The 25,704-nt window shown below is 47.9% G+C and overlaps 1 protein-coding gene across 1 annotated transcript in view; it reads right to left on the bottom strand.

Annotated features, from left to right (window-relative positions):
* The window catches only part of LOC147646024 (serine/threonine-protein kinase pim-1-like), a 37,031-nt gene extending 12,357 nt beyond the window's left edge, over window positions 1-24,674 (bottom strand). Inside the window, exon 1 of the mRNA XM_086874002.1 lies at window positions 24,621-24,674. Within this exon, the coding sequence (XP_086730128.1) occupies window positions 24,621-24,674 (54 nt within the window). The remainder of the gene's footprint in view (window positions 1-24,620) is intronic.
* Window positions 24,675-25,704: the final 1,030 nt, after the last annotated feature.

Genomic DNA, 25,704 nt, shown 5'->3' with positions numbered 1-25,704 from the left:
GATCAATATCATTAAGCTGAACAAGAATGGATTTAGATTTGTTACAAGGAGGAAATATTTTACAATCAGAGTGGCACAAAACTGCAACTGCTTTTGCAGAGAAATGGATGCCCCATCCCAGGAATGCTCCCAGAGCAGGAGCTCTGTGCAACCTGACACAGTGAAAGCCCCTCCCCAAGGATGGAATTGCTGTTGTGTGGGTTCTCTCATGTGCTGGGTGCCCTCACAACCCTCCTGGCCAGAATGTCTGCTGAGGGCCAGCCAGGCTGCTGCAGTGGCACTGACCTCACAGCCATCACCATTGCAGCCATGTCCCCTGGGCCTGGCTCTCCCCTTTCCTCTGCCCCTGCCTTGTCTCTGCTGCCATGAAGAGTTGTTTCATTATTATCTTGTCCCCGAGGTGCTGGGGCCAATTGCTTCCCAGTCAGGCTCCTGGAGCAGCAGTGGCTTTTCCGAGCCCAGCCAGAAATGAGCCCTGAAGCAGCAGCTCTGCAGTGCTGGCCACCAGGCCGGGGTGCCAAGGGAGCCTTCTGGCCATGGCCTGGAAGCAGCTGCTGCTGCCAAGGTGCCTTTGGTGCCTCAGGCTGTCCCTGGCACAGCTCCCAGCACGGCACTCTGCACTTGTGCCCGAGCCCTTCCCTGGCTTGGGGCTGGCCTGGGGCTTTTCCTGCAGTGGGATCTGCCCTGGGCATGGCACAGGAAAGGCAGTTCCTGCTGGAGCAGGAGGCTGTGCCTGGAATGGGCTCAAACAACTCCAGCAAGGCCCTGTTTACTTCAAAATTGCTTCCTAGAGCACTGTAGTCTAATAATTGTTATAGCTCCTATACTGTTTAGTAAATAACTCTTTTTCTTTATTTACTCTGTAGTGCAAATAAATCTGTCTAATCATCAATCAATCAATCAATCAATCACTCAGTTGTATTTGTATAAATATATCTCATACTCAATTTTTAGTCTTATGGGACAAGATGCATTACGATTCACTTCCACCTGTCCAATACATTTTACACATAAACCTTTGACAAACTCTGGGGCTGGGATTGGATCTCCTCACTTAGAAGGAATTTAAAAGTCTAGGTGCTCTGGAGGGGTTTGAGGATCCCTGGTGGCTGCTGGGTGTCATGACTAAGCAGGAGTTTCTCCAATAAAGAAATAAAGCTTTTGCCTGAAGCTCCCACTCTGCGCATGACAGGAAGCCCTGGGATTGTCTGTGACATCCCAGCTTTTGGCAGCCTGGGGACTCCTGGGATGTCACCGTGGATCCACCGGGAGTGCCTGTGACAGAGTAGTGCCTTTGCAGCCCAAGGTCCCCTGGGATGTCACCATGGAATTGCTGTGACTGCGTTAGAGCACACGGCTCTTCAGCATCCCCAGAAACCCCTTGGAGGTCTCTGTGGAGCCCCTGTCTCTGGCTGTGACACTCTGGCTCCTGAACAGCCTGGAGACTCTTGGAATGTCCCCATGGAGCCCTTCTGAGGGCCTGTAACAAATGTGATCCTTGGTAGGCAACCATCACCGGCCCCATGTAGCAATGGTCTGATTCCATGGCAACTATCACCAGGACCTGTTGCCATTGTCTGTTTCCATGGCAACCATCACAGGCCCTGTTGCTATGGTCAGTCCCTTGGCAGCTCCATGGAGACCCCATGCCAGGGGTGGTTGCCATGGACACCAGCTCAGGCCTGGAGCCTGAGCCCGTTGCCATGGCAATCATTTGCCATCCCATCCCCAGGCTCATGGGATCCCAGAGCCACAGAATTGGCTGAGTTGGGAGGGAGCCATGGGGATCCTCCAGTCCAACTGCTGGCCCTGCACAGGACACCCCAACAATGCCAGCCTGGGCCTGGCAGCGCTGGCCAAACGCTGCTGGAGCTCAGCCAGCCCTGGAGCTGGGAGCCTTCCCTGGGGAGTCTGTTCAGTGCCCCAGCAGCCTCGCGGGAAAAACCTTTTCCTCACATCCAGCCTAAACCTGCCCGCCTCAGCTCCAGCCGCTCCCTCCACTCCTGTCCCTGGGCACCAGAGGGAAGAGGTTCCCGCAGCCCCCAGCCAGGGACCCGCTCCCAAGGCTGCTGCCATGGCAACCAGGCCTGGCACCAGCTGGGATGCTCGGTTTCCACGGGCTGGGCTTCAGGAATGGCATTCCCCAATTTCCTGCTCCCGCTAAAACTGCGCTGCTGCTCGCTTCCCTCCCACCTCCCATGGAAATCACAAAAGGCAAAGATCCCAGGCTGGGATAAGAACAATTTATTGAGAACAGCAATGGGATAAGGAACAAACAGACACAGAAACAATTTTGGTAACAGAATAGATAAGAAAAACTATTTACAGGGAAAAATAAACCACCACAGACTGGCTCTTCCTGGCCACGTATCTCCTCCTGCCTGGAAAGGACACCCTTCTCCTCTGGTGAAAGATAGGGAGTCATTTTCCTGCCCCTGGGAAGAATCTGAGATGGGATTTAATATAATGAAAGGGCCATGGCCAGACCCTCATGTTCTTTGATCTCACATCATAACATTGCCATGGGCAGGAAAAGGTACAGGTGTCTTCCCAGCATGGATCACAGGGAACATGGATCACCAGGTCTCTTCCAAATGTCGGTCCTCCAAGGGGGGATGAAGCTGGAGCAGTGCACAAAGCTGTACTGGAACTGGGGGCCTTTGCAAGGCTTCCCTTACCGGTGCCACCGTCGGTGTTGGGTCAAGCTGGATCTCCAGGTGAAGCTCTTCCCACACAGGGGACACTTGTAAGGCCTCTCCCCAGTGTGGATGCGTTTGTGGGTGTTGAGGCTGGAGCTGTGGCTGAAGCTCTTCCCACATTCCCCACACTCATAGGGCCTCTCCCCAGTGTGGATGTGTCGGTGCCTGATGAGGTGGGAGTTCTGCTTGAAGCCCTCCCCACAGTCAGGGCAGCGGAAGGGCCTCTCATCCGTGTGAATCCGCTGGTGCCTGAGGAGAGTGGAGCTCCTCTGAAACCTCTTCCCACACTTGGGACACTCATAGGGCCTCTCCCCAGTGTGGATGCGCTGGTGGACGATGAGTTTGGAGTTGCAGCTGAAGCCCTTCCCACATTGCCCACACTCGTAGGCCCATTCCCCAGTGTGGATCATCTGGTGGCAGATCAGGCTGTTGCTCTGGCTGAAGCTCTTCCCACACTCCAAGCACTTGTAGGGCTTCTCCCCATCCTGAAGCTGCTCATGGACCACCAGCTCAGAGCCCTGGCTGGATCTCCGGCCGCCTTCCCGGCACAGGGTGGGTCTTTCCTCCTCAGAGCACCCTGGGATGGGTTTGGAGCCCCTCCTCCTGTGGGATCTCTGGGGATTTTCCTCCCTGTTGTATTCCTGCTCTGTGGAGCTGCTCAAAACGGCCTCTTCCATGAGGTTCTGCCGTGGGGATTTGTCCTCCCTGGTCTCCATCCTCAGCTCCTTGTCTGGGGGAGGAAGGACAAGGAGAGGATGGGATTTGCCTCCGTGCCAGAGGGAAGGGGAAGGAGATCCCCCCAGTGCGTCCCCGGCAGGACGGCGTCGGCAGCGGGGTTGTCCTGCAGCCGGGGGCCAGGCTGGGCTGGGAGATGGAGCAGGAGAGAGGGGGAAAGGGGCACTGACTTCCTCCTCACCTGCCTGGGTGTCCTGGAGCATCTTCCTCTTCCTCGCAGCCTCCTTCTCCATCCGGCCAAAGTTTAGGAATGACAAACCCTGGTTTCAGAAAATGCAATGGATGAGCACTTTGGGTTAGGGGTTTCCTACTCTCCAAGTCCTTCCCTAGAAGTCACCGGGCATCTGGTGCCCATATAAACCACCAAAACGCTAATATTCAGTCCCCTAAAATACACAAATGGTCAAGATTCACCAAAAACACCCATCCATGCGTTTACCCTCTCTGGTCTCTCCACTGTGGGGTCCTGGAAGCCCCCCCTGTCTGGATTGCTGCGGGTCAAGTTTGTATTGCTGCTCCCCCTCTCTGTCTGCCGCTCCCCTCGGAGCCCGCTGCGGACACGGCGCCGGCCCGGCCACACGGACCCGCCTGTGCCGGGGGCCCACGGGCCGCCCAGCGCTGCCCGGGCCTCGGCCCCGAGCACAGAGCTCTGCCCGGGGGGCTCCCGGCCCGAGGCGGCGGCTCCGGGCCCGCCCGGCCGCTCCCGGCTCCCACAGCCCGCCCGGGGCCGCCCCGCCCGGGCCGGGCCTGCGCCAGCGCTCCCCGCACCCGCGGGGCTGCAAACCGCTGGGCACAGCTCACAAAAAAACATTCCCCCAGCCCCGCAAAACACCAAAATCACAACCGGCCGTCACCCCCCACAAAAACACAATCCAAACCCCAAACCCACAAACCGACGGCTTCCAGCCTCTCCTGCGCCTTCCCAGGGATCCCAAGGCCGCGGGAATGCCCCCGGAGCGGGACAGAAAGCTGCTCCAGCCCAGGCACTTTGGACACCCTGGGCTCCCCTCTGGGGGCCCTGCAACACCCGCCAGTGGAACCTCGCCCTGCAAAGGAACCATTTTGGTGCTCCCTGCGGAGGCCAGAACTGAAACTTTGTTCCTTTGGCCTCGGGCCGGAGACCCCCGGGCTGTTTTCTGCACACACTTCCAGCCCCCAGCGCTTGCTGCAGCCGCTCCCTACAAATGTCCCACTGCCAGGGCCCCGGCCTTGCTGTCACCCGCTGGGGCTGGCCATGAACACAGCTCCTGCACTTGCATTTCCAGCTGCTGTGCAACCAGAGCTGAGGGATCTGCAGCTGCCTGAATGCAAAACCCGGCAGAGGAGCCTCTCTCCAGGGGGAAATCTCCCCTTCCTGAGCCAGCCCGTGGCAATGCTGCCATTCTGTGCTGCTGCTGCTGCTGCTGCTGCTGGGGCACTCGGGGCTCTGGCCGAGCAGGAAAGGTGACCCTGAGCCAGGAGCTTTCCTTGGCTGCAGCAAAGCCTCGGTGCACAAAGACCTTCCCGGCGCTGTGCTTGTTTGTTTTTTTAATTAACTCCCCCTGTGAGCTGTGGGCAGAGCTCTGTAACTGTGTGTGACACTTGTCTGTGGCACTGTGGGGGTGGCCAAGGGCACCTTCCCCGAGCTGTGTGCAGAGGAATCCACAGCAGCCCAGGCCGGGGGTGCTCAGTGGCCGCTCAGTTCCGCTGACTGGACGCGGCTCTGGCCGCTTCCCTTGGAGCGTCTCCAGGGAGGGAACGCTGGGGCTGCTGGCCCGGCTGTGCTGTCACTGCCAGGGGAACGCTGGGGCTGCTGGCCCGGCTGTGCTGTCACTGCCAGGGGAACGCTGGGGCTGCCCCGCTCCTGCCCCACCCCATCAGCTCTGCCAGCGCCTCCAGGGGACACAAAGGCTGAGCCCAAGGGTGAGAGTTGCACAAGGGGCTGAGCTGGCATCTGGGACCCATTGGGATCATGGAGTGCAGCCCCCGGCCCTGCACAGACACCCCAACAATCGCAGCCTGTGCATCCCTGGCAGCGCTGGCCAAAGGCTCCTGGAGCTGCGGCAGCCTCGGGGCCGTGCCCATTCCCTGGGGAGCCTGGGCACTGCCCCAGCCCCCTGGGGGGGAAGAAGCTTTTGCTCATCTCCAGCCCAGCCCTGCCCTGGCCCAGCTCCAGCCGTTCCCTCGGCTCCTGTCCCTGCTCACCTGGGCAGAGATCAGAGCTTGCCCACAGAAGCTGTGGCTGCCCCTGGATCCCTGGAAGTGTCCAAGGCCAGGTTGGACGGGGCTTGGAGCAGCCTGGGATAGTGGAAGGTGTCCCTGCCATGGCAGGGGGTGGAATGAGATGAACTTTAAGGTCTCTTCCAAGCCAAGGCATTCTGTGATTCTGTGATTTTGGGGGAGATGCTGAAGCTCTGGCTCAGCTTTATCTCAGCAAATGTCTGGAGCCAGCAGCAGCCATGGGTGGGATCATCTCCTCCTCCCTCTCGCTGTGGCTGTAACTCACCCAAGGGCAGTGGTATAAATGAAATTGAAATTTGGACAGCTAGGGTTATTGAGTTAACAGCAGTGTAATAACAAGAAAAAAATTATACCATTTAGTGAATTGAATACAAGAAAACAATTTAATAAAAGAATATAATTTAGTGGATTAAGTAGCAATTTGATATAGAAGGAATACAATGTAGTAAAAGAGTACAATTTAGTGAATATATTCATATATATATACATATGTGTATATATATATGAATATATATATGAATATAGCTTGCCAGTAATTATGATTAAAGCATAAGCAAAACTGACCAGGGTATGGAGAGGGCTTCTCAAGCCCCTTACATATGAAATAAAGCAATTCAAACTAAACTTATATACTGTATACTTACACATATTCATTCATGTTTCCAGTAAGTCTCATGTTACTTCTGATTCTTTAATTTTACATCACAATTCTTCATGGTGCATGCTTCACTTGTTGCTACGGGGTCTTCAGTCTTCTTTCGGTGCTCTTTTGGACAAAGGCTTACACTCATCCTCATTGTTCTTTTGATAACCTCACAGGCTGTGTGTGCATACTAAGCGTTGTGTTATGTAAGTAAGCATTGTGCTCCACTAATTAGTCTTATATTTTATAATTTTCAGGCCCTATGCCTAAAGTTGTTCCAACTTTATCCATCTCAAGGTCGATTTTGTCTTAGGATATTTCTTATCTCAAATCTACATCCTCTATCTTAATTTTAACATGTAACATCTGTACAGGGGTACATCTGCCTTGTAACACCAATTCCCTTGATTGCTCCTAATAATAACTTTCCAAATAGTTACAATTTAGATAGGACAAATCATTTCCATTTACTACAGGAGGGTGTGAAAACAGGAGCATTGTTTGGTGTGGCCTCCTCTCTGCCTTTCACACCTTTCAGTGCTTTGAGCCAGCCAAGAGCTTTCTCCAGGAGTGCAATGAAGCAGCTGTTGCTGCTCCCAGCTCTGGCTCTTCCCAGTCTCTGCCCCTGCCTGGTTTTGTCCCTCTTGCTGTGCCCTCTGTTCCCCCAGGGGGCTGCCCCAGGCTGAGGGATCAGATGCAGGCACTGCTGCTGCTCCCTGGGGACCAGCCCCAGTTTGGTTGTTGCTGTCAGTGCCAGCAGAAGCGGTGGCTGGAGCAGCGGGTGCTGACAGTGGCCCAAGGCCCGGGGCTGGAGGGGTCCCTGGGCTGGGGCTGGGAGGGAGCTGCCCCTTGTTCTCCCTCTGCCTCCCGCAGAGCTGGGCCGGGCACAAGTGGGGCAGCAGAGCCAACAGGGAGCCTGCGAGTCTCTTGCAGCCGTGCCTGCTCAGAGTTTGGCCTTGGAGCTTCAGGTGGGCAAAGGCAGCTGCTCTGCTCCCTCTGCGTGTGCCCGTGTTCAGCAGTGCTGCTCCATCAGTCTGTGCCCAGCAACGGGGAAAAGCCTCAGCCCTGCAGGGCCAGGAGCTGCCGGGCTCTGCCTGAGCAGCTCAGCCAGCGGGAAGGGAGCTGCTCCACACGGGAACCAGGAGCAAAGGACGTGCCTTTTCTAGGACATGCTTTCTGTAAAAAAACAACAACAACAACAACAAAAAAAACCAAAACAAAAACCTAAAAACCAGAAAAGAAAACATAAAAAAGAAATGAAAGATAAAAATTACCCTCAAATGTGTAGTGAAAAATCATCTATAACTCTGGAGTAAGAAAGAGGTAATTGATCTTTTGAAAAAGAGAACTCAGGTTTGATTTTAGTTCCTTAGTTTGTACACGTGCTAGTGGAAAGGATCCATTAGCTGCCTTCCTTTACAGATTTGATGGATGTGTTCCAATATCAAGATATTTTACACTGCAATTAAAGGAATAGGAAATTGAAATACGTGTTCTTCATGACTGTGTCTTGAGTGTAAATATTTTGCAGTTTGAAACTTGGACCTAAAGTGTTGCAAGTGGAAGTGATAAATGCCAATGGACTGAGGGAATGCAGCTTTTCCTATGGGATGTGCAGCACTCCAAGGACTTCCTCAGTGGGGCTGTGGCTGCTTGGAGCTTTGTCCTGTGCCACTCCGGGATGTCATGAAATGGGACTTCACCTGCCACCAGCCCAGGTCACGCTCTGCCACCCCAGCTCCTTGGACCTTGTGTCCCCAAAGAAGACACAAGGTGTTTCTGCAGCTCCCCCTTTGCACAGATCCACAGAGAGCTGGGATTATCCCAAGTCTCGTGTCTCCATTGTGCCATATTCCTAAAGAACCAGCAGCCCATCCTGACGAATATGGTGAGTTATGTGGATGGTTGTCAGCTCCCTTTCCTGCCTAGAAATCCTGAAACTGCTTCTAAATGCTGTTCCCTTCAGCTCTTGGACACCTACTGACACAGAGCTGGGAAAAAAATGCCCTGGCCATGGCTTACAAGGTGAGTTCTGCCAAAGTTAGAGCTCTGTGGGAAATCTCTATCCATCCCTATCCTTTTAATATATCTGTACGTGGGGGTGTGCATGGATGTGTCTTGTATGGAAAGGAAGGAGTGTGCAAACAACGTGACTGACACTTTCACTCTCTGTGTTCATTCCATACTCATGGGTACCAAGATATTATGGAAACCTTTGCAAGGACAGAGCTTCTGTCCATGGATACAGAGACATCCAAGAGCCCCTGGCACAGACAGACCCTTCTGTCCATGGATACAGAGACATCCAAGAGCCCCTGGCACAGACAGACATTGCTGCTCTTCAGCCACTGACAGGATGAGTCCCTGACACTGGGGCTTGGCCTTCCTCGTGGTGAGGGGCATCAAGGAAGGCTGCAGTGTGATGGAGACTGTGATGGGCTGGGAACTCACTGGGGGAAAGCAGGGAGCAGTTGTGAAGTAAAAGGCAGATGTGGGGACAGAACTGTTCAGAGAAGGGCTGAGCTACAGCTTGAGCAAGATGAAAAATGTCATTTGGGATCATCCCAGATGGATTTCATTTCAGAAGTTATGGAACAAGTTTAATTTTTTGGGGGTGTCATGTTTTCCCTGGGAGGTGGACACTCTGCAGACTTGAGCTGCATTGCCAAAATGCTCAAGTCTCTGCTGCAGGTCACAGCGTTTCTTCTTTGGCTGATCCTGGCCCGGTGCTGAGCCCAGCAGAGCCCTGGCAGAGCCCAGAGCAGCCTCAGCATCCGCAGAGCCCGGCTGCAAGGAGAGAAAGCAGAAACCGCCCGTCAGCTGAAGGCTCCTGTCCCCTTGTCCCAGCCAGCCGCGGTGCCCAGGCCGTGCTGGCCGTGCTCAGAGCTGGGCCCAAAGCTGCCCATCACTGCTGCCTTGGGGAGCAGAGCAGGAGGGCAGGACATGTGCCCAGCCTGCAGCCAGCCACGGCAGATCCAGCCCCTCAGCAGCTGCCCAGAGCGGGATGCTCCTGTGCCCGCTGCCAGCTCCCAAAAGCTCTTGTCCCAGCCATGCCAAGGAGATGAGGACCCACCTCACACCATCCGCTGCCACAAGAAAAGCTGGTCCCAAACGATGTCCTCAGTCTTCTCCAAGGGCACGGCCCATCCACGCCACAGCTGGTCCCAAGCACTTCCTGATCCAGACTGGACCCCACCTAGAACGCTTCCTTTAGAGAAACAAACAACAAATTAATGAAAATAGGTCACAGACAAAAAGGGGAAACAAGAAAAATGGTAAAAAATCTTATCTCTGTCAGGAGCTTGAGGAAGGCCCAAACCCTACATTCTAGGGAAAAACCCACCCATGGGTGAGAGAAGCCCATGCTTTCTCCCTTTCCCCCTGCACTGTCCCCCAAAATCACGGTGATCCCAAAGCAAAGCAGGGGAGTGGAGCAGCCCAAGCCCTTCCTTGCCTGCACAGCAAAGCAGCCGTGCTCAGGTTCTAGAGTCCTTGTGCTCCAAATTGTGGGATTTTTCTTAGATTTTGTGGTATTTTGTGAGGATTTGGTGGGATGTTTCTGGAATTTTTCGGATTTATTTGTACCGTTGTAGAATTTTCTGGAATTTTGTGGGATTTTTCTTAAATTTTATAGGATATTGAGGACATTTTGTGGGAGTTTTCTGGGATTTTGAGGGATTTTTAGCAGACATGAAGGATTTTGAGGTAATTTCTTAGGTTTTGTGGAAATTTGTGTGGGTTTTGTGGGATGTTTCTGGAATTTGTTTGGCTTTGGGGAAAATTTCTGCAATTTTATTGGATTTTTTCCTGGAATTTTGTGGGATTTTGTGGGAACTTAGAGAATTGTGAGGGATTTTTCTTCGATTCTATGGAATTTTGTGGAGATTTGGTGGGATATTTCTGGAATTTGGTAGGGTTTTGAGAACATTTAATGATTTGTGTGGGATTTTTCTGCAATTTTGTGGGATTTTTCTTGAATTTTGCAGGATATTGAGGAGATTTTGTGGTAGTTTTCTGGAATGTTGAGGGATTTTGAGGAGACATGAAGAATTTTGAGGTATTTTTCTTAGAGTTTGTGGAAACGTGTGGGGATTTGGTGGGATGTGACTGGAATTTGTTGGGGTTTTGAGAAGATTTCTGCAATTTGGTGGGATTTTCTGAGAATTTTAGGGGATTTTTCTTAGATTTTTTGGATATTCAGGGGATTTTTGGAAATGTTTCTGAAATTTGGTAGGGTTTTGAGAAGATTTCAGCAATTTTGTGGGATTTTTCTGCAATTTTGGGTAGATTTGTGGAGATTTTATGGGATGTTTCTGGAATTTGGTGGGGTTTTGAGGGAATTTAGGGAATTGTGTGGGATTTTTCTGCAGATTGGTAGGATTTTGTAGGGACTTGAAGAATTATGAGGGATTTTTCTAACCTATCTTGGAATTTTGTGGAGATTTGGTGGGATCTTTCTGGACTTTGTTGTGGTTTTGAGGAAATTCAGGGAATCGTGTGGGATTTTTCTTGAATTTTGTCGGATATTGAGAAGATATTGTGGGAGTTTTGTGGAATTTTGTAAGGTTTTCTGGAATTTTTATATAATTTTGAGGAGACTAGAATAATTTTGTGGGATTTTTCTTAGATGTGGAAATTTGAGGCAATTTGGTGGGATGTTTCTGGAATTTGGTGGGATTTTTCTTGAATTTCATAGGATATTGAGAAGATTTTCTGGGAATTTTGTGGAATTTTGAGGGATTTTGAGGCGACATGAAGAATTTTGAGGTATTTTCTTAGATTTTGTGGAAATGAGTGGTGATTTGGTGGGATGTTTCAGGAATTTGGTGCGGTTTTCAGAAAATTTGTAGGATATTATGTGGGATTTTTCTGCAATTTTTTTGAATTTTTCTTGAATTTCATGGGATAATGAGAATATTTTGTGGTGTTTTGTGGTATTTTGTGGGACTTTGAGAAGACATGAAGAATTTTGAGGTATTTTCTTAGATTTTGCGGAAATGTGGGGATTTGGAGGGATGTGACTGGAATTTGTTGGGGTTTGAGAAGATTTTTGCAATTTGGTGGGATTTTTTTTCTGGAATGTTGTGGGATTTTGTGGAGACTTTAAGAATTTTGTGGTATTTTTCTCTAGATGTTGTGGAAATTTGTGGTTATTTGGTGGGATGTTTCTGAAATTTTGTGGGATTTTTTTGCAATGTTGTGGTATTTTGTGGGATTTTGAGGAGTCTTGAAGAATTTGGTGGGATATTTCTTAGATGTTGTGGAAATTTGTGGCGATTTGGTGGGATGTTTCTGCAGTTTGGTGGGATTTTTCTTGAATTTCATAGGATATTGAGAAGATTTTCTGGGAGTTTAGTGGAATTTTGAGGGATTTTGAGGAGACATGAAGAATTTTGAGGTATTTTCTTAGATTTTGTGGAAATGAGTGGTGATTTGGTGGGATGTTTCAGGAATTTGGTGCGGTTTTCAGAAAATTTGTAGGATATTATGTGGGATTTTTCTGCAATTTTTTTGAATTTTTCTTGAATTTCATGGGATAATGAGAATATTTTGTGGTGTTTTGTGGTATTTTGTGGGACTTTGAGAAGACTTGAAAAGTTTTGTGGAATTTTTCTTAGATTTCGTGGAAATGTGTGGGGATTTGGTGGGATGTGACAGGAATTTGGTGGGGTTTTGAAGAGATTTGTAGGATATTGTGTGGGATTTTTCTGCAATTTGGTGAGGTTTTTCCTGGATTTCATAGCCTATTGAGAAGATTTTCTTGGAGTTTAGTGGAATTTTGAGGGATTTTGAGGCGACATGAAGAATTTCGAGGTATTTTCTTAGATTTTGTGGAAATGTGTGGGGATTTGGTGGGATGATTGTGGAATTTGGTGGGGTTTTGAGGAAATTTATGCAATTGTGTGGGATTTGTCTGCAGTTTGGTGGGATTTTTCTTGAATTTCATAGGATATTGAGAAGATTTTGTGCGAGTTTTCTGTAATGTTGTGGGATTTTGAGGAGACTTGAACAATTTTGTGGGATTTTTCTTAGATTTTGTGGAAATGTGTGGCGATTTTGAGGGATGTCACTGGAATTTGGTGGGGTTTTGAGGAAATTTAGGAAATTATGTGGGATTTGTCTGCAGTTTGGTGGGGTTTTTCTTGAATTTGGTAGGATATTGAAAAGATTTTGTGGGAGTTTTGTGGAATTTTGAGGAGACATGAAAAATTTTGAGGTATTTTCTTAGATTTTGTGGAAATGAGTGGTGATTTGGTGGGATGTTTCAGGAATTTGCTGCGGTTTTCAGAAAATTTATAAGATATTATGTGGGATTTTTCTGCAATTTTTTTGAATTTTTCTTGAATTTCATGGGATAATGAGAATATTTTGTGGTGTTTTGTGGTATTTTGTGGGACTTTGAGAAGACTTGAAAAGTTTTGTGGAATTTTTCTTAGATTTTGTGGAAATGTGTGGGGATTTGGTGGGATGTGACAGGAATTTGGTGGGGTTTTGAGAAAATTTGTAGGATATTGTGTGGGATTTTTCTGCAATTTGGTTTTTCCTGGATTTCATAGCCTATTGAGAAGATTTTCTGGGAGTTTAGTGGAATTTTGAGGGATTTTGAGGCGACATGAAGAATTTTGAGGTATTTTCTTAGATTTTGTGGAAATGTGTGGGGATTTGGAGGGATGTGACAGGAATTTGTTGGGGTTTTGAGAAGATTTTTGGAATTTGGTGGGATTTTTTTCTGAAATGTTGTGGGATTTTGTGGAGTCTTGAATAATTCTGTGGTATTTTTCTCTAGATGTTGTGGAAATTTGTGGTGATTTGGTGGGATGTTTCTGGAATTTGGTGGGGTTTTGAGGAAATTTATGATGTTGTGTGGGATTTGTCTGCAGTTTGGTGGGATTTTTCTTGAATTTCATAGGATATTGAGAAGATTTTGTGGGAGTTTTGTGGAATTTTTTTTGGATTTTGAAAAGACATGAAGAATTTTGAGGTATTTTCTTCGATTTTGTGGATATGTGTGGGGATTTGGTGGGATGTGACTGGAATTTGGTGGGGTTTTGAGAAGGTTTCTGCAATTTTGTGGAATTGTGTGGGATTTTTCTTAGATGATTGTGGGATATTCAGGGGATTTTTTGAGATGTTTCTGGAATTTGGTAGGGTTTTTAGAACATTTCTGCAATGTTGTGGTATTTTTGTCTGGAATGTTGTGGGATTTTGAGGAGACTTGAAGAATCTTGTGGGATTTTTCTTAGATGTTGTGGTAATGTGTGGTGATTTGGTGGGATGTTTCTGGAATTTTGTGTGATTTTTCCCAATGTTGTGGTATTTTGTAGTATTTTGAGGAGACAAGAAAAATTTTGTGGGATTTTTCTTAGATGATTGTGGGATATTCAGGGCATTTTTTGAGATGTTTCTGGAATTTGGTGGCATTTTGAGAAGATTTCTGCATTGTTGTGGTATTTTTTTCTAGAATGTTGTGGGATTTTGAGGAGACTTGAAGAATTTTGTGGGATTTTTCTTCGATTTTGTGGAAATTTGTGGGGATTTGGTGGGATGATTGTGGAATTTGGTGGGGTTTTGAGGAAATTTATGAAATTGTGTGGGATTTGTCTGCAGTTTGGTGGGATTTTTCTTTAATTTCATAGGATATTGAGAAGATTTTGTGGGAGTTTTCTGGAATGTTGTGGGATTTTGAGGAGACTTGAAGAATTTTGAGGTATTTTCTTAGATTTTCTGGAAATGTGTGGCGATTTGGTGGGATGTTTCTGGAATTTAGTGAGGTTTTCAGAAAATTTGTAGGATATTATGTGGGAATTTTCTGCATTTTTTTGAATTTTTCTTTAATTTCATAGGATAATGAATAGATTTTTTTAAGTTTTGTAGTATTTTTTGGACTTTGAAGAGATTTGAAAAATTTTGTGTAATTTTTCTTAGATTTTGTGGAAATTTGCGGCAATTTGGTGGGATGTTTCTGGAATTTGGTGGGGTTTTGGCAATATTTCAGAATTGTGTGGGATTTTTCTGCAATTTGGTGGGATTTTTCCTGAATTTCATAGAATATTGTGAAGATTTTCTGGGTATTTTGTGGAATTTTGAGAGATTTTGAAGAAACATGAAGAATATTGAGGTATTTTCTTAGATTTTGTGCGAATGCGTGGGGATTTGGAGGGATGTGACAGGAATTTGTTGGGGTTTTGAGAAGATTTCTGCAATATTGTGGTATTTTTTTCTGGAATGTTGTGGGATTTTGAGGAGACATGAAGAATTTTGTGAGATTTTTCTTAGATTTTTGTGGGATATGTCGGGGATTTTTTGAGATGTTTCTGGAATTTGCAGGGTTTTGACAAAATTTAGCTAATTGTGTGGTACTTTTTTCTGGAATGTTTTTGGATTTTGAGGAGACTTGAAGAATTTTGTTGGATTTTTCTTAGATGTTGTGGAAATGTGAGGCGATTTAGAGGGATGTCACTGGAATTTGGTGGGGTTTTGAGGAAATTTAGGAAATTGTGTGGGATTTGTCTGCAGTTTGGTGGGGTTTTTCTTGAATTTGGTAGGATATTGAAAAGATTTTGTGGGAGTTTTGTGGAATTTTGAGGAGACATGAAAAATTTTGAGGTATTTTCTTAGATTTTGTGGAAATGTGTGGGTATTTGGTGGGATGTGACTGGAATTTGGTGGGGTTTTGAGAAGATTTCTGCAATTTTGTGGAATTGTGTGGGATTTTTCTTAGATTATTGTGGGATATTCAGGGGATTTTTTGAGATGCTTCTGGAATTTGGCAGGGTTTTCAGAAAATTTATGTAATTGTGTGGTATTTTTTTCTGGAATGTTGTTGGATTTTGAGGAGACTTGAAGAATTTTGAGGTATTTTCTCAGATTTTGTGGAAATGCATGGGGATTTGGTGGGATGTTTCTGGAATTTGGTGGGGTTTTGAGAAGAATTCTGCAATTTTGTGGGATTTTGTGGGGACTTGAAGAATTTTGTGGGATTTTTCATAGATGTTGTGGAAATTTGTGGTGATTTCGTGGGATGTGGCAGGAACTTTGTGGGATATTTTTTCAATGTTCTGGAATTTTGTGGGATTTTGAGGAGAATTGAAGAATTTGTGGGATTTTTCATACATGTTGTGGAAATTTGTGGCGATTTGGTGGAATGTGACAGTGTCATGGAGTTACTTTACTTTTAAGGGAGTTGGAGTTGCTGGGAAGTGCTTGGAGTCTTTTCTCCTGACCAATTATCGGTCATTGCTGAGAATTGACAGCAGTTTAGGCCATTGAAAAGTGGGATCAACTTGTGAACCCTACCTTAAAATGTAAAAGCAGAGCTCTCTGGGTTCTCTTTGTTTCCTGGCTGTGGAGGGTGGCAGAGTTCCAGGCCTCCCGTCCCTGCCCAGGCCATGGGGCCAGGCGGGGATGGGGCCGGGCCTGCCCCGTCTCCCGGCCGGGAGATGGGGGGGCCTGGGGAAGGTTTTCCCCGGGCCGGGCCGGGCCGAGCCGATCTCTGGCTCGGCTGCAGGTTTTGCTGTAACTAATTCACTAGAAACTGCCCAGTGAAGAAAGAGGGAAGCCCTGGACTTGCAGCGGGTTGGAGCAGCGACCACACGCTCCAGAGCAGCCATGAAGAACTTCCCATCGCAGACGGCTCCAACGCCTGTTCGGCAGAGATCACCGAACCATCTACAAAAGCCTGGGCAAGATGTTAACTCTTTCATTACCCAGATGAGACTTGCGGATTAATCTTTTTATCCAGAGAGAGAGAGAGAGAAAGATCAACATGAAGAGAGACTTTATAAACTACCAGTGACAAGAAGGAGAAGAAGCTTCAGGAAAGGTAGAGAATTAAGAAGATGCTTTAATTAAGCTGAAATATCTCCCTGTTAAAACTATGGAGATAGACAATGAAGTCCTGAAAAGAACTCCTTTAATTCATGATATAGGATCTAGAGAGGAATAGTGTTCAAAGTGTAAATTTGAGTAAAGAGTAATTATAGTATAGTGAAGTACTAAGAGATTAAAAGCCTTGAGAGGCCATGAGAAAACTGTTGAGAGATTTGAAGCCCTGAGAGGCCATGAGAAAACTGTTTTCTAGTGAAGCTCACAGAAACAGATGAAGAAGACTTTTTTTTTTTGCCTTTGAATAACTTATCCTTAAAAATGTTATCTCTAGACACATGGCCCATACTTACTTCAGAGTGATGTGAAAATGGGAGGAGTGAACTCTAATAATAGCAGCTCTGAGCAGCTAACATTAGGGCAATAGAAAACTATAACAAAAATAGTTTTCTTGTGAGAAACTCCATAAATTAACAGGAAGAAACTTCTGTTTCTCTATAAAGACTGGTGAACATACTAGCAAGAATTGAGACTGTTTTAACCATCAGAGTTCCAGAGTTTTTGTCTCTGTTGTCATGTGAACAAGAGAATAGTGAGTGGATAGGAGATGGAAAGGTTTTTCTGAAAGTTTATTCTGGTGTTCTTATTATTGTGGTTTGTCAATAAACTTTTTTTTTTTTTCCCTTTTAAGTTGTATGCCTGTTTTGCTCTTATTCTAATCCATATCTCACAGCAAAAAGTAAATAATTTTCTTAGTTAGTGGTTTAAAACCACGACACCCTTCCAACCCCATTCCACCTGATGCCTTCAGAAGGCTGACCTAGAACAGAGGCTGGACAGAGTTAAGAATGAAGTTTATTAAAAGAATTTAAATACACCTTGGGCAGTACAAGAGCCAGGCCTACACCCAAGATGGACCAAAAATGGTCAGAAAAATGGACAAGTCTCACATTTTTAGAAGTTTAGGTCCATCTGGATATTGCAATCTGTTCACTGTCCAATTACAGCTTCAGATGATGAAGTCCCATCCTTCTTGTTTTCTCTCTTCAGTCCACCCTTGTTCATGCTTCTGGGCCTGAAACTTCTAACGACTGTCCTTGGTATCAAGCTAGAAAAGGAATTGTTTTGTCTACCTACTCTGTGAAGAGAGCTCACTAACACTTAATAGGAAGTTCCAAACTGTAAACCCAGGCAGTGCAGAATATGAAAGATGAAAGCTAAAACTTAAGGCAACACACCCTGAGGGGCTGTAGAATCCAGGAATTCTGGGTGGGAATGAGTAGAATTCAGTGGCATTGAGTGCTTTTGAGGTGACAGATTGAACCCTCTCATCTCTTTGAGTGACAAGAAATGAAAACTACAACAGATAGCACCACAATCCCCAAGTCCTCCCAAGTATCTCTTTTAATCCCAGATTCCCTTAAAGCAGTAGAAAGTGAGGCTTTAGATGCCTTTGATGAATTTGCAGACTTTTACCCCAGTTTTGTCTGTTTTAAAGGGATGAAAATGAATCAAAAGATAGAACCAAAATAAAATGGCCACCAGCCCAGTGTGTACCCAACACAGATCACTGGGAACGTGGGTCATCAGGGCTCTGCCCAACGTGGGTCCTCTGATGGGGGATGGAGCCAGGGAACCGCACGAAGCTCTTCTTGCACTTGGGGCACTCACAGGGCTTCCCTTACCGGTGCCTCTGTTGGTGTTGGGTCAAGGCAGAGCTCCTGGAGAAGCTCTTCCCACACTGGGGACACTCGTAGGGCCTCTCCCCAGTGTGGATGCGCTGGTGCCTGATGAGGGTGGAGTTGTGCTTGAAGCCCTTCCTGCAGTCAGGGCAGCGGAAGGGCCTCTCATCCGTGTGAATCCGCTGGTGCCTGAGGAGAGTGGAGCTGGTCTGAAACCTCTTCCCACACTCGGAGCACTCGTAGGGCCTCTCCCCAGTGTGGATCATCTGGTGGAGGATCAGGCTGTTGCTGTGGCTGAAGCTCTTCCCACATTCCCCACACTCGTAGGGCCTCTCCCCAGTGTGGATGTGCCGGTGCCTGATGAGGTTGGAGTTGTGCTTGAAGCCCTCCCCACAGTCAGGGCAGCGGAAGGGCCTCTCATCCGTGTGAATCCGCTGGTGCACGAGGAGAGTGAAGCTGGTCTGAAACCTCTTCCCACACTCAGGACACTCGTAGGGCCTCTCCCCAGTGTGGATGCGCTGGTGGATGATGAGTTGAGAGTTGCAGCTGAAGCCTTTCCCACATTCCCCACACTCATAGGCCCATTCCCCAGTGTGGATCATCTGGTGACAGATCAGGCTGTTGCTGTGGCTGAAGCTCTTCCCACACTCCAAGCACTTGTAGGGCTTCTCCCCATCCTGAAGCTGCTCATGGACCACCAGCTCAGAGCCCTGCCTGGATCTCTGGCCGCCTTCCCAGCACAGGGTGGGTCTTTCCTCCTCAGAGCACCCTGGGATGGGTTTGGAGCCCCTTCTCCTGTGGGATCTCTGGGGATTTTCCTCACCGCTGGATTCCTGCACTGTGGTACCGCTGAAAACGGCCTCTTCTACGAGGTTCTGCCGTGGGGATTTGTCCTCCCTGGTCTCCATCCTCAGCTCCTTGTCTGGGGGAGGAAGGACAAGGAGAGGATGGGATTTGCCTCCGTGCCAGAGGGAAGGGGAAGGAGATCCCCCCAGTGCGTCCCCGGCAGGACGGCGTCGGCAGCGGGGTTGTCCTGCAGCCGGGGGCCAGGCTGGGCTGGGAGATGGAGCAGGAGAGAGGGGGAAAGGGGCACTGACTTCCTCCTCACCTGCCTGGGTGTCCTGGTGCATCTTCCTCACAGCTGCCTCCTCCATCCAGCCAAAAGTCTGGGAATGAGAAATCCATGTTTGTGGAGAAATACAATTCATGTGCACATTGGAATAGGGGGTTCCTCCTGCCCAAGTCCATCTCTAGAAATCACAAGCCTTCCATAAAAACCTCCCAAACACCAAGATTCAGCCCTGAAATTGCCTCCCAGGAGTTCCCCATCTCTAGTCTCTCCTGTTTGGGGTTCAAGGGTTCCCCCCTGTCCCAGCTGCTGGGAGTCAAGCTTGTACTGGGGACAACCTGTCTGCTCGGTCCCTGCCCTCCCCAGGCTGCTGGGAGTGCCAGGAATCCGAAAAGTTCCCCGTTTCCATCTCCCCACTTAAGGATGGTGAGACCCCCCAATGTCCCCCCAAGTAGGATTTTCCGCTCAGCTTTGGAGTTCCACATTCTCCAAACATCCCTGCCCGCAAAATAAACCCAACACAGGGACCCCCCCAGGATATCCGGGCAAAGCTCTCACTCCCCCATCACCTGTGGGATGGTGGGTGATGATCCCACAGGAGGGGGCTATGAATTCAGGGAGTGCTCGACCTTGTGGTTCCTTCTCCTTTCCCTGATCCTCCTTTGTCCCTCCTCTTCCTCCCTCTCCTCCCCTTCCATCCTTCCTCCTCCTCTTCCTCCCTAACGCCACCTCCTTCTCCTACTTCCATCCCTTCTCTCTCTCCTTCTTCCTCCCTAACCCCACCTCCTTCTCCTACTTCCATCCCTTCTCTCTCTCCTTCTTCCTCCCTCCTCTTCCATCCCTCCTCCTCCTCCCCCAGGAGCAGTGACACCCTCGGTGCCCCGTTCCCAAACCCCTCACAGCCCACGGCAGGAGCGGGGATGGAGCCGGGACAGGTCGGGATGGGCAGCGCGGGGCTCTCCGCTGCTCCCACCCGCTGGGGACGGGGGGAACCCGGCCCGGGGAAAAGGAGAGGGAAACTGGGAAAATTGGGGGCTGCAGATCCAACCTGGGGCTGGCTGGGGACCCTGGCTGGGGACTGCCAGCCCTTGGGGCTCCTCTGGGGAGATGTGGGACCGGGGAACACAGAGAGGGCTGGGGGATCCCAGGAGTGGCAGCACTGGCAGGGACTGGTTTGGACTGGGATCATCCTGTGATCACACTGGCAATGACTGGAACTGTATTGGATGTGTACTGACATCATACTGGGATCATACTGGGATCATACTGGGAGCAGCTGGGTCCATGCTGGCTGAGACTGGGATCCCACTGAGGGTGACTGGAATCATACTGGGATTGACTGGGAGTGGCTGGGAACAACTGGGATCATGCTGAGAGCAACTGGGAGGAGCTGGGAATGACTGGGAGCGTGCTGGGGCTGACTGGGATATACTGGGAGAGACAGGGAGTCCCAGGGATCACACTGGAGGCTACTGGGGTCACACTGGCACTGCCAGGGAGCAACTGGGGGCCACTGGCCTCATACTGGGAGTGACTGGGATTAGACTGGGAGTGTGAAGGAAAGTGGAAAATTGGGGAAAAAACGAAAAAAAACCCAGGATAAATTCAAGGAAAATGGAAGGGAAAATTCAGGGAAAAACCAGAAAAGTATCAGGGTGAAATCCAAAAACATGAGGGGGAAATCAGGAAAAAATTGGGAAAAATTTGGGAAAAATGGGAAAATTTGAAAAAATTGGGGAAAACCAGGAAAAATTTGGGGGGAAAAAAAGAGAAAACTCAAGGAAAAAATGGGAAAAAATTGGGGAAAAAAGTCAGGAAAAGAAAGTGGAAAAAAATTTGGGAAAAATCAGAAAAAATGGGGGAAAAATCAGGAAAAACCAGGGAAAATTGGAAAGAATATTGGGGAAATCAGGAAAAAAATTGGGAAAGAACTTGGAAAAATTGGGGAAGATCCATAAAAGAAAGAGGAATAAAATCTGGAAAGAAATAGGAAAAATCACAGGAAAAATCAGGTAAAAACTAGGAAAATTTGAGAAGAAATTGGGAAAAAGCTAGAAACGAATTGGAAAAGGAAAAGAGAAGAATCAGAAAAAAGTGGGAAATACATGAAAAAAATTGTGAAAAATTTTGAGAAATCAGGGAAAATATCAGGAAAAGAAAGCCAAAAAGACCCTGGGAAAAATCAGGAAAAAATTAGGAAAAATATTGGAAAAATGAAGGAAAAACCAAAAATATTTGAGAAAAAAAATTGCAAAAAAATCTGGAAAATAATTGGGAAAAAATCAGAGAAAAAATGTGGAAAAAAAGGAAAATCACGGGAAAATCAGGGAAATGAAATGGAAAAGGATAAAAATATCTGGAAAAATCAGAAAAAAAATAATGAAAAAAAAATCAGGAAAGAATTGAGGAAAACCAGAAAAATTAGGGAAAGGATAAGGGAAAAATCTGGAAAAAAATGGGAAAAAAAGGAAAAAACACAAAAATCAAGGAAAAGTTTGAGAAAAAAAAAGGGAAAAATTGGAAAAAAAAAATCAGGAAAATAAAAAAAAATCATTGAAAATATTATGAAAAAAAATAAGGGAAAATCAGGAAAAATATTGAGAAAAAATTGGGTAAAATCAAGAAAAGAGGGAAGAAACCTGGAAAAAATTAGGGAAAATCAGAAAAAAATTAGGAAATACAGGGAAAAATCAGGGACAAATTGTGAAAAAAATCGGGGAACGATGAGGAATAAATTGCGAAAAGAAGAGGGAAAAGTCAGGAAAAAACGGGGAAAAATCAAGAAAAAAATTTAGGAAAAGAATTGGGAAAAAACAGGGAAAAATCAGAAAAAGAAAGAGGAAGAAGACTGGGAAAAAACTGGGGAAAATCAAGGAAACAAATCAAGGAAAAAATCAGGAAAAGAAAGTGAGGGAAAAAACTTTGGAAAAATGGGAAAAAAATTGGAAAAAACCCAAGAAATATCAAGGAAACAAACAGGAAAAAATCAGGAAAAATTAGGAAAAAAAAGGGGAAATATTGGGACAAATCAGAGGGAAAAATCAGGAAAAAAATTTTAAAAATATTCGAGAAAAATTGTTTGGAAAATGAGGAAAAAAATCAGGAAAAGAAAAAGGGAATAAAACCTGAAAAAAATCAGGGAAAAAAATAAAAAAAAAAAAAAAGAAAAAGAAAAAAATTGCAGGAAAATCAGGAAAAGAAAATGGGTAAAACAGGGGAAAAAATCGTGGAAAAAAATGGGAAAAAACAGAAAAATTACAGAAAAATTGGAGAAAAAGTTGGGAAAAAGACAGAAAACTTTGGGAAAAGAAGAGGAAAAAATCAGGAAAAAATGGGGAAAAAAATGGGAAAAATTCAGGGGAAAATGAGGGAAAAATCAGGAAAAAATAAGAAAAAAAACAAAGAGAGAAAAAAATTGGGGAAAATCAGGAAAAGAACAGGATGAAATCCCCCTATCCCATTTTTCCATGGAATTTTGGGAATTGCGTGCCTGGGAGGTTGTAGAAGAATTTCCAGATCTGGGAATCCAGGGAGAGGAGAAAGGTGGAATTTCAGATGAGCTGGTCAAAATTTTTGGGAAGGTTGATAGCCTGGTCCTCTTCCAGCTTCCAGAATGTTCAGATGAATCCCACGCCTCCTTCCAGCTGGAAATCATGGAAAAATCACGGGAAAGCTGTGATTCAAATTCATGGAGTTTTGCCCCCAAAGCACCCTTTTTTCCCACCAAAATTTCTATTTATCCCCCAAATTTCAATTTTTGAGATAATTAAATGGCGAAGATAATGGGAAATGGGGAAAAATAAGATAGAAATTGAGGAAGAATGGGGAAAAGTTGGGGAAACTAGAAAAATATGGGGGAAAAGTGAGAAAAATGGGAGGAAAAATGGAGCAAAATAGAGGAAAATAGGGAAAAATGGGGAAAAAATAGGGAAAAAATGGGATAAAAATAGGAAAAATTTGAGGAAAATGAGATGGAAATGGAGGAAAAATTGGGAAAAATGGGAGAAAGAAAGGGAAGAAAATTAGGATAAAATTGTGGAAAAATGAGATAAAACCAGGATAAAAATGGGGGGGGGGGGCATAAGGAAAACTGGGATAAAAATGGGAATAAAAATGGTAAAGACGAGGCAAAAATGGGGGAAAAACGGTAGAAATTGGGGAAAACAGGAGTAAACATGGGGAAAAAACTGGGAGGAAATGGAGCAAAAATAGGGTAAAATGGGGAAATAATAGATTAAAAACGGAAAAAAAAATAGGAAAACATGGGGAACGATTTGAGTAAAAATGGAGGAAAAATAGGAAAAAAATCAGAAAAACTGGGAAAAAATGAGGACAAATGAGATAAAAAAAGGGAAATTGAGGGAAAAAGGAAAAAAAAGGGGGAAAATTGGGGAAAAAAAAAAATAGGATAAAAATTGGGAAAATTGTTATGAAAATGAGGAAAAATTAGAAAAAATAGAGCAAAAATGGGATAAAAATCTGGAAAATGGGATAAAATGGAGACAAATTGTACTCTAATAGGGAATGACTGGGAGTGATTTGGCTTATCGTGGGGATCACAGGAAACTGGAGCCACACGGGGTGAGCAACTGGGCAATGCTGGGAGCAGCCACTGCCGGCACCGGGAGCCCCGAACCCCTTTCCCGGCCATGCCGGACCCGCATCCCCCCGGCCCCTTTGCCGGGGCTCTGCCGCCACCGCCACCGGGACCCCCCAAAAACACCTCCCGGGGACCCCCGGGGTGCCCCCGAGGGGCATCTGCGGCTCGGCTCTGGAGCCCTGCCATCCCCAAACATCCCCCCCAAAAACCCCAAAGCCAGGGAGCCCCGGGGGATTTGGGGCGAGCTCCCCCTCCCCGGGCACCTGCGGGATGGGGGGCGATGGTCCCGAAGGAGCTGCAGATGCAGAGAGCGGGGAGCGCAGGTGGAGCCTCCTCTGCCTGCTCCAGCTCTTCCTCCTCCTGCTCCTCCTCTTCCTCCTCCTCTGTCCCTCCTCTTCCTCCTCCTCTGTCCCTCCTCTGTCCCTGGGCGCGGTTCGGAGCCCTCGGGTGAGCGGGGCCGGGCCGGGACACGATGGGAAAGGGCTGGGTCCCCCCCAAACCGAGCTGGGGGCAGCGGAGCTTTGGGGAAACAATGGGAACGGGGCGGGACAGGGGAACAGGGGGAGGTGGGAGCACTGAGGGTCCCCCAGTTCACCCCAGGAGCCCCAAGCCCCGTCCCAGCCCCCCCAGTTCCCCCCGCAGCCCCGGCTGAGGGGGGCTCAGCCCAGGAGCCGCTGTCGTTCGGGGCTCCCCCGAGTGCAGGAACGGGAGAGTTCCCAGCTCGGGGAGGCCCCAGCACAGGAGGGGATCTTGTCCCTCTTCCAGGGCCCTTCAGGGTCTTCAGGCCCCTCTCAAGAGGAGTTTTTCTCTTTTTCAGGTTTTTTGGGGGGGATCCCACCACTACAGGGGTGTTTTTTCCTCCCCATTTTAGGGTGTTTGTGCGGCCGCAGCCCCACAAGCCCCTTTTGAGGGGGGATCATGACGGCTTTAAGTGACATTTTTAGGGGTGCCCCCACCCCAAGCCCCTGTAGGGGATGTTTTGTCCCCCAGGATGAATTTTGGGGGTTCTCTCTACCATGGCCGCTTTAAGGACCCCCGGTGTTGTCGGGTCCCACTGTAACTCCTCTTAAAAGGGCAACACCGCTCCCGTTGGTTCCGGCAGTGGAGCCCGGGAGGGGTTGGGGGTCCCGGGAGGGGTTGGGGGTACCTGGGTGATGCCGATGGTGTCCATGGGGATCCCGTGCTCGGTATAAACCTTCATGAGGGGTTCCTGGGGGTTTTCAGAAGTTCTGGGTGGTTTTGGGGCCATGGTGATTTTTGGGGGGTTCTCAAGGGGGTTTACAGGGGTCCCGATGGGGGAATTTGGGCGATCCCGGGAGTGGAATTTGGGATCTCAAGGCTGTTTTGGGGAACCTGCTGGTGATGGACATGGGGACCCCATGCCAGGTATGAACCTTCTCAATGTCTCTATGGGGTTTTGTGGTTTTGGGGAGTTTTTGGAGCATCCAGGGCTATGTTTGGGATCCCGGGGAGGTTGGGGTGTCCCGGGGGATTTGGGGGTTCTCGGCAGGTTTGGGGGTACCTGGGCAATGCGGGTGGCAGTGCTGGGGACCCCATGCCGGGTTTGAACCTTCTCACTGCCCACGGGCAGCGTCAGCGTGTTCAGGGAGATCCTGGGGGGCCCGGGGGGTCACCCCAAATCCCAGGGACCCCAAATGCTGAGGGACCCCTCGAACTGCCCTCAGCGCTGGATCTGCTGCAGGCAGGGGGGCACCAGCACTCGGCCCCCACCCTCCACCATCACAGGGGGGCTGTGGGAGAAATCTGGGGGTGCAGGGACAGGTCGGGTGGGACCCAGAAAGTCCTGGGGGAGGGGATACGGGGGGACTCCCAGGAATTCCCGTTATGGGGGAAAGAAGAGGGACCAGGAAGAGTTTGGGGGCGCTGGGTGGGTCAGGGGGGACCCCCAGGAGTCTTGTGGGGGGTAGGAAGGGCAAAGAACAGGGTGATCCCCAGGATGGGTTTGGAGGGGAACCGGATTGGAGCTCCCATGGCTGCGGGATGGGAAGATCTGCCCATGGAATTCTATGGGAATGGAATGGCAGTGAGATCCATCCACAGAATTCCCATGGGAATGGGACAGCAGCGGGATCCATTCACGGAGATCCCGTGGGAGTGCGATGTCTGAGATCCATCCATGGAATTTCCGTGGGAATTGCCACATTCCCAAATTTTGCCCTCCCAAATCCCACATTTGCATTCCCATATTCCCATGGGAATTCTGCCCTCCC

Source organism: Cyanistes caeruleus, unplaced genomic scaffold, assembly GCF_971803275.1.
Source record: "Cyanistes caeruleus unplaced genomic scaffold, bCyaCae1.hap1.1 HAP1_SCAFFOLD_131, whole genome shotgun sequence".
NCBI classification, from domain to species: domain Eukaryota; kingdom Metazoa; phylum Chordata; class Aves; order Passeriformes; family Paridae; genus Cyanistes; species Cyanistes caeruleus.
Note: the sequence above shows the minus strand (reverse complement) of the source record. Positions and strands in the feature narration are given on the sequence as shown.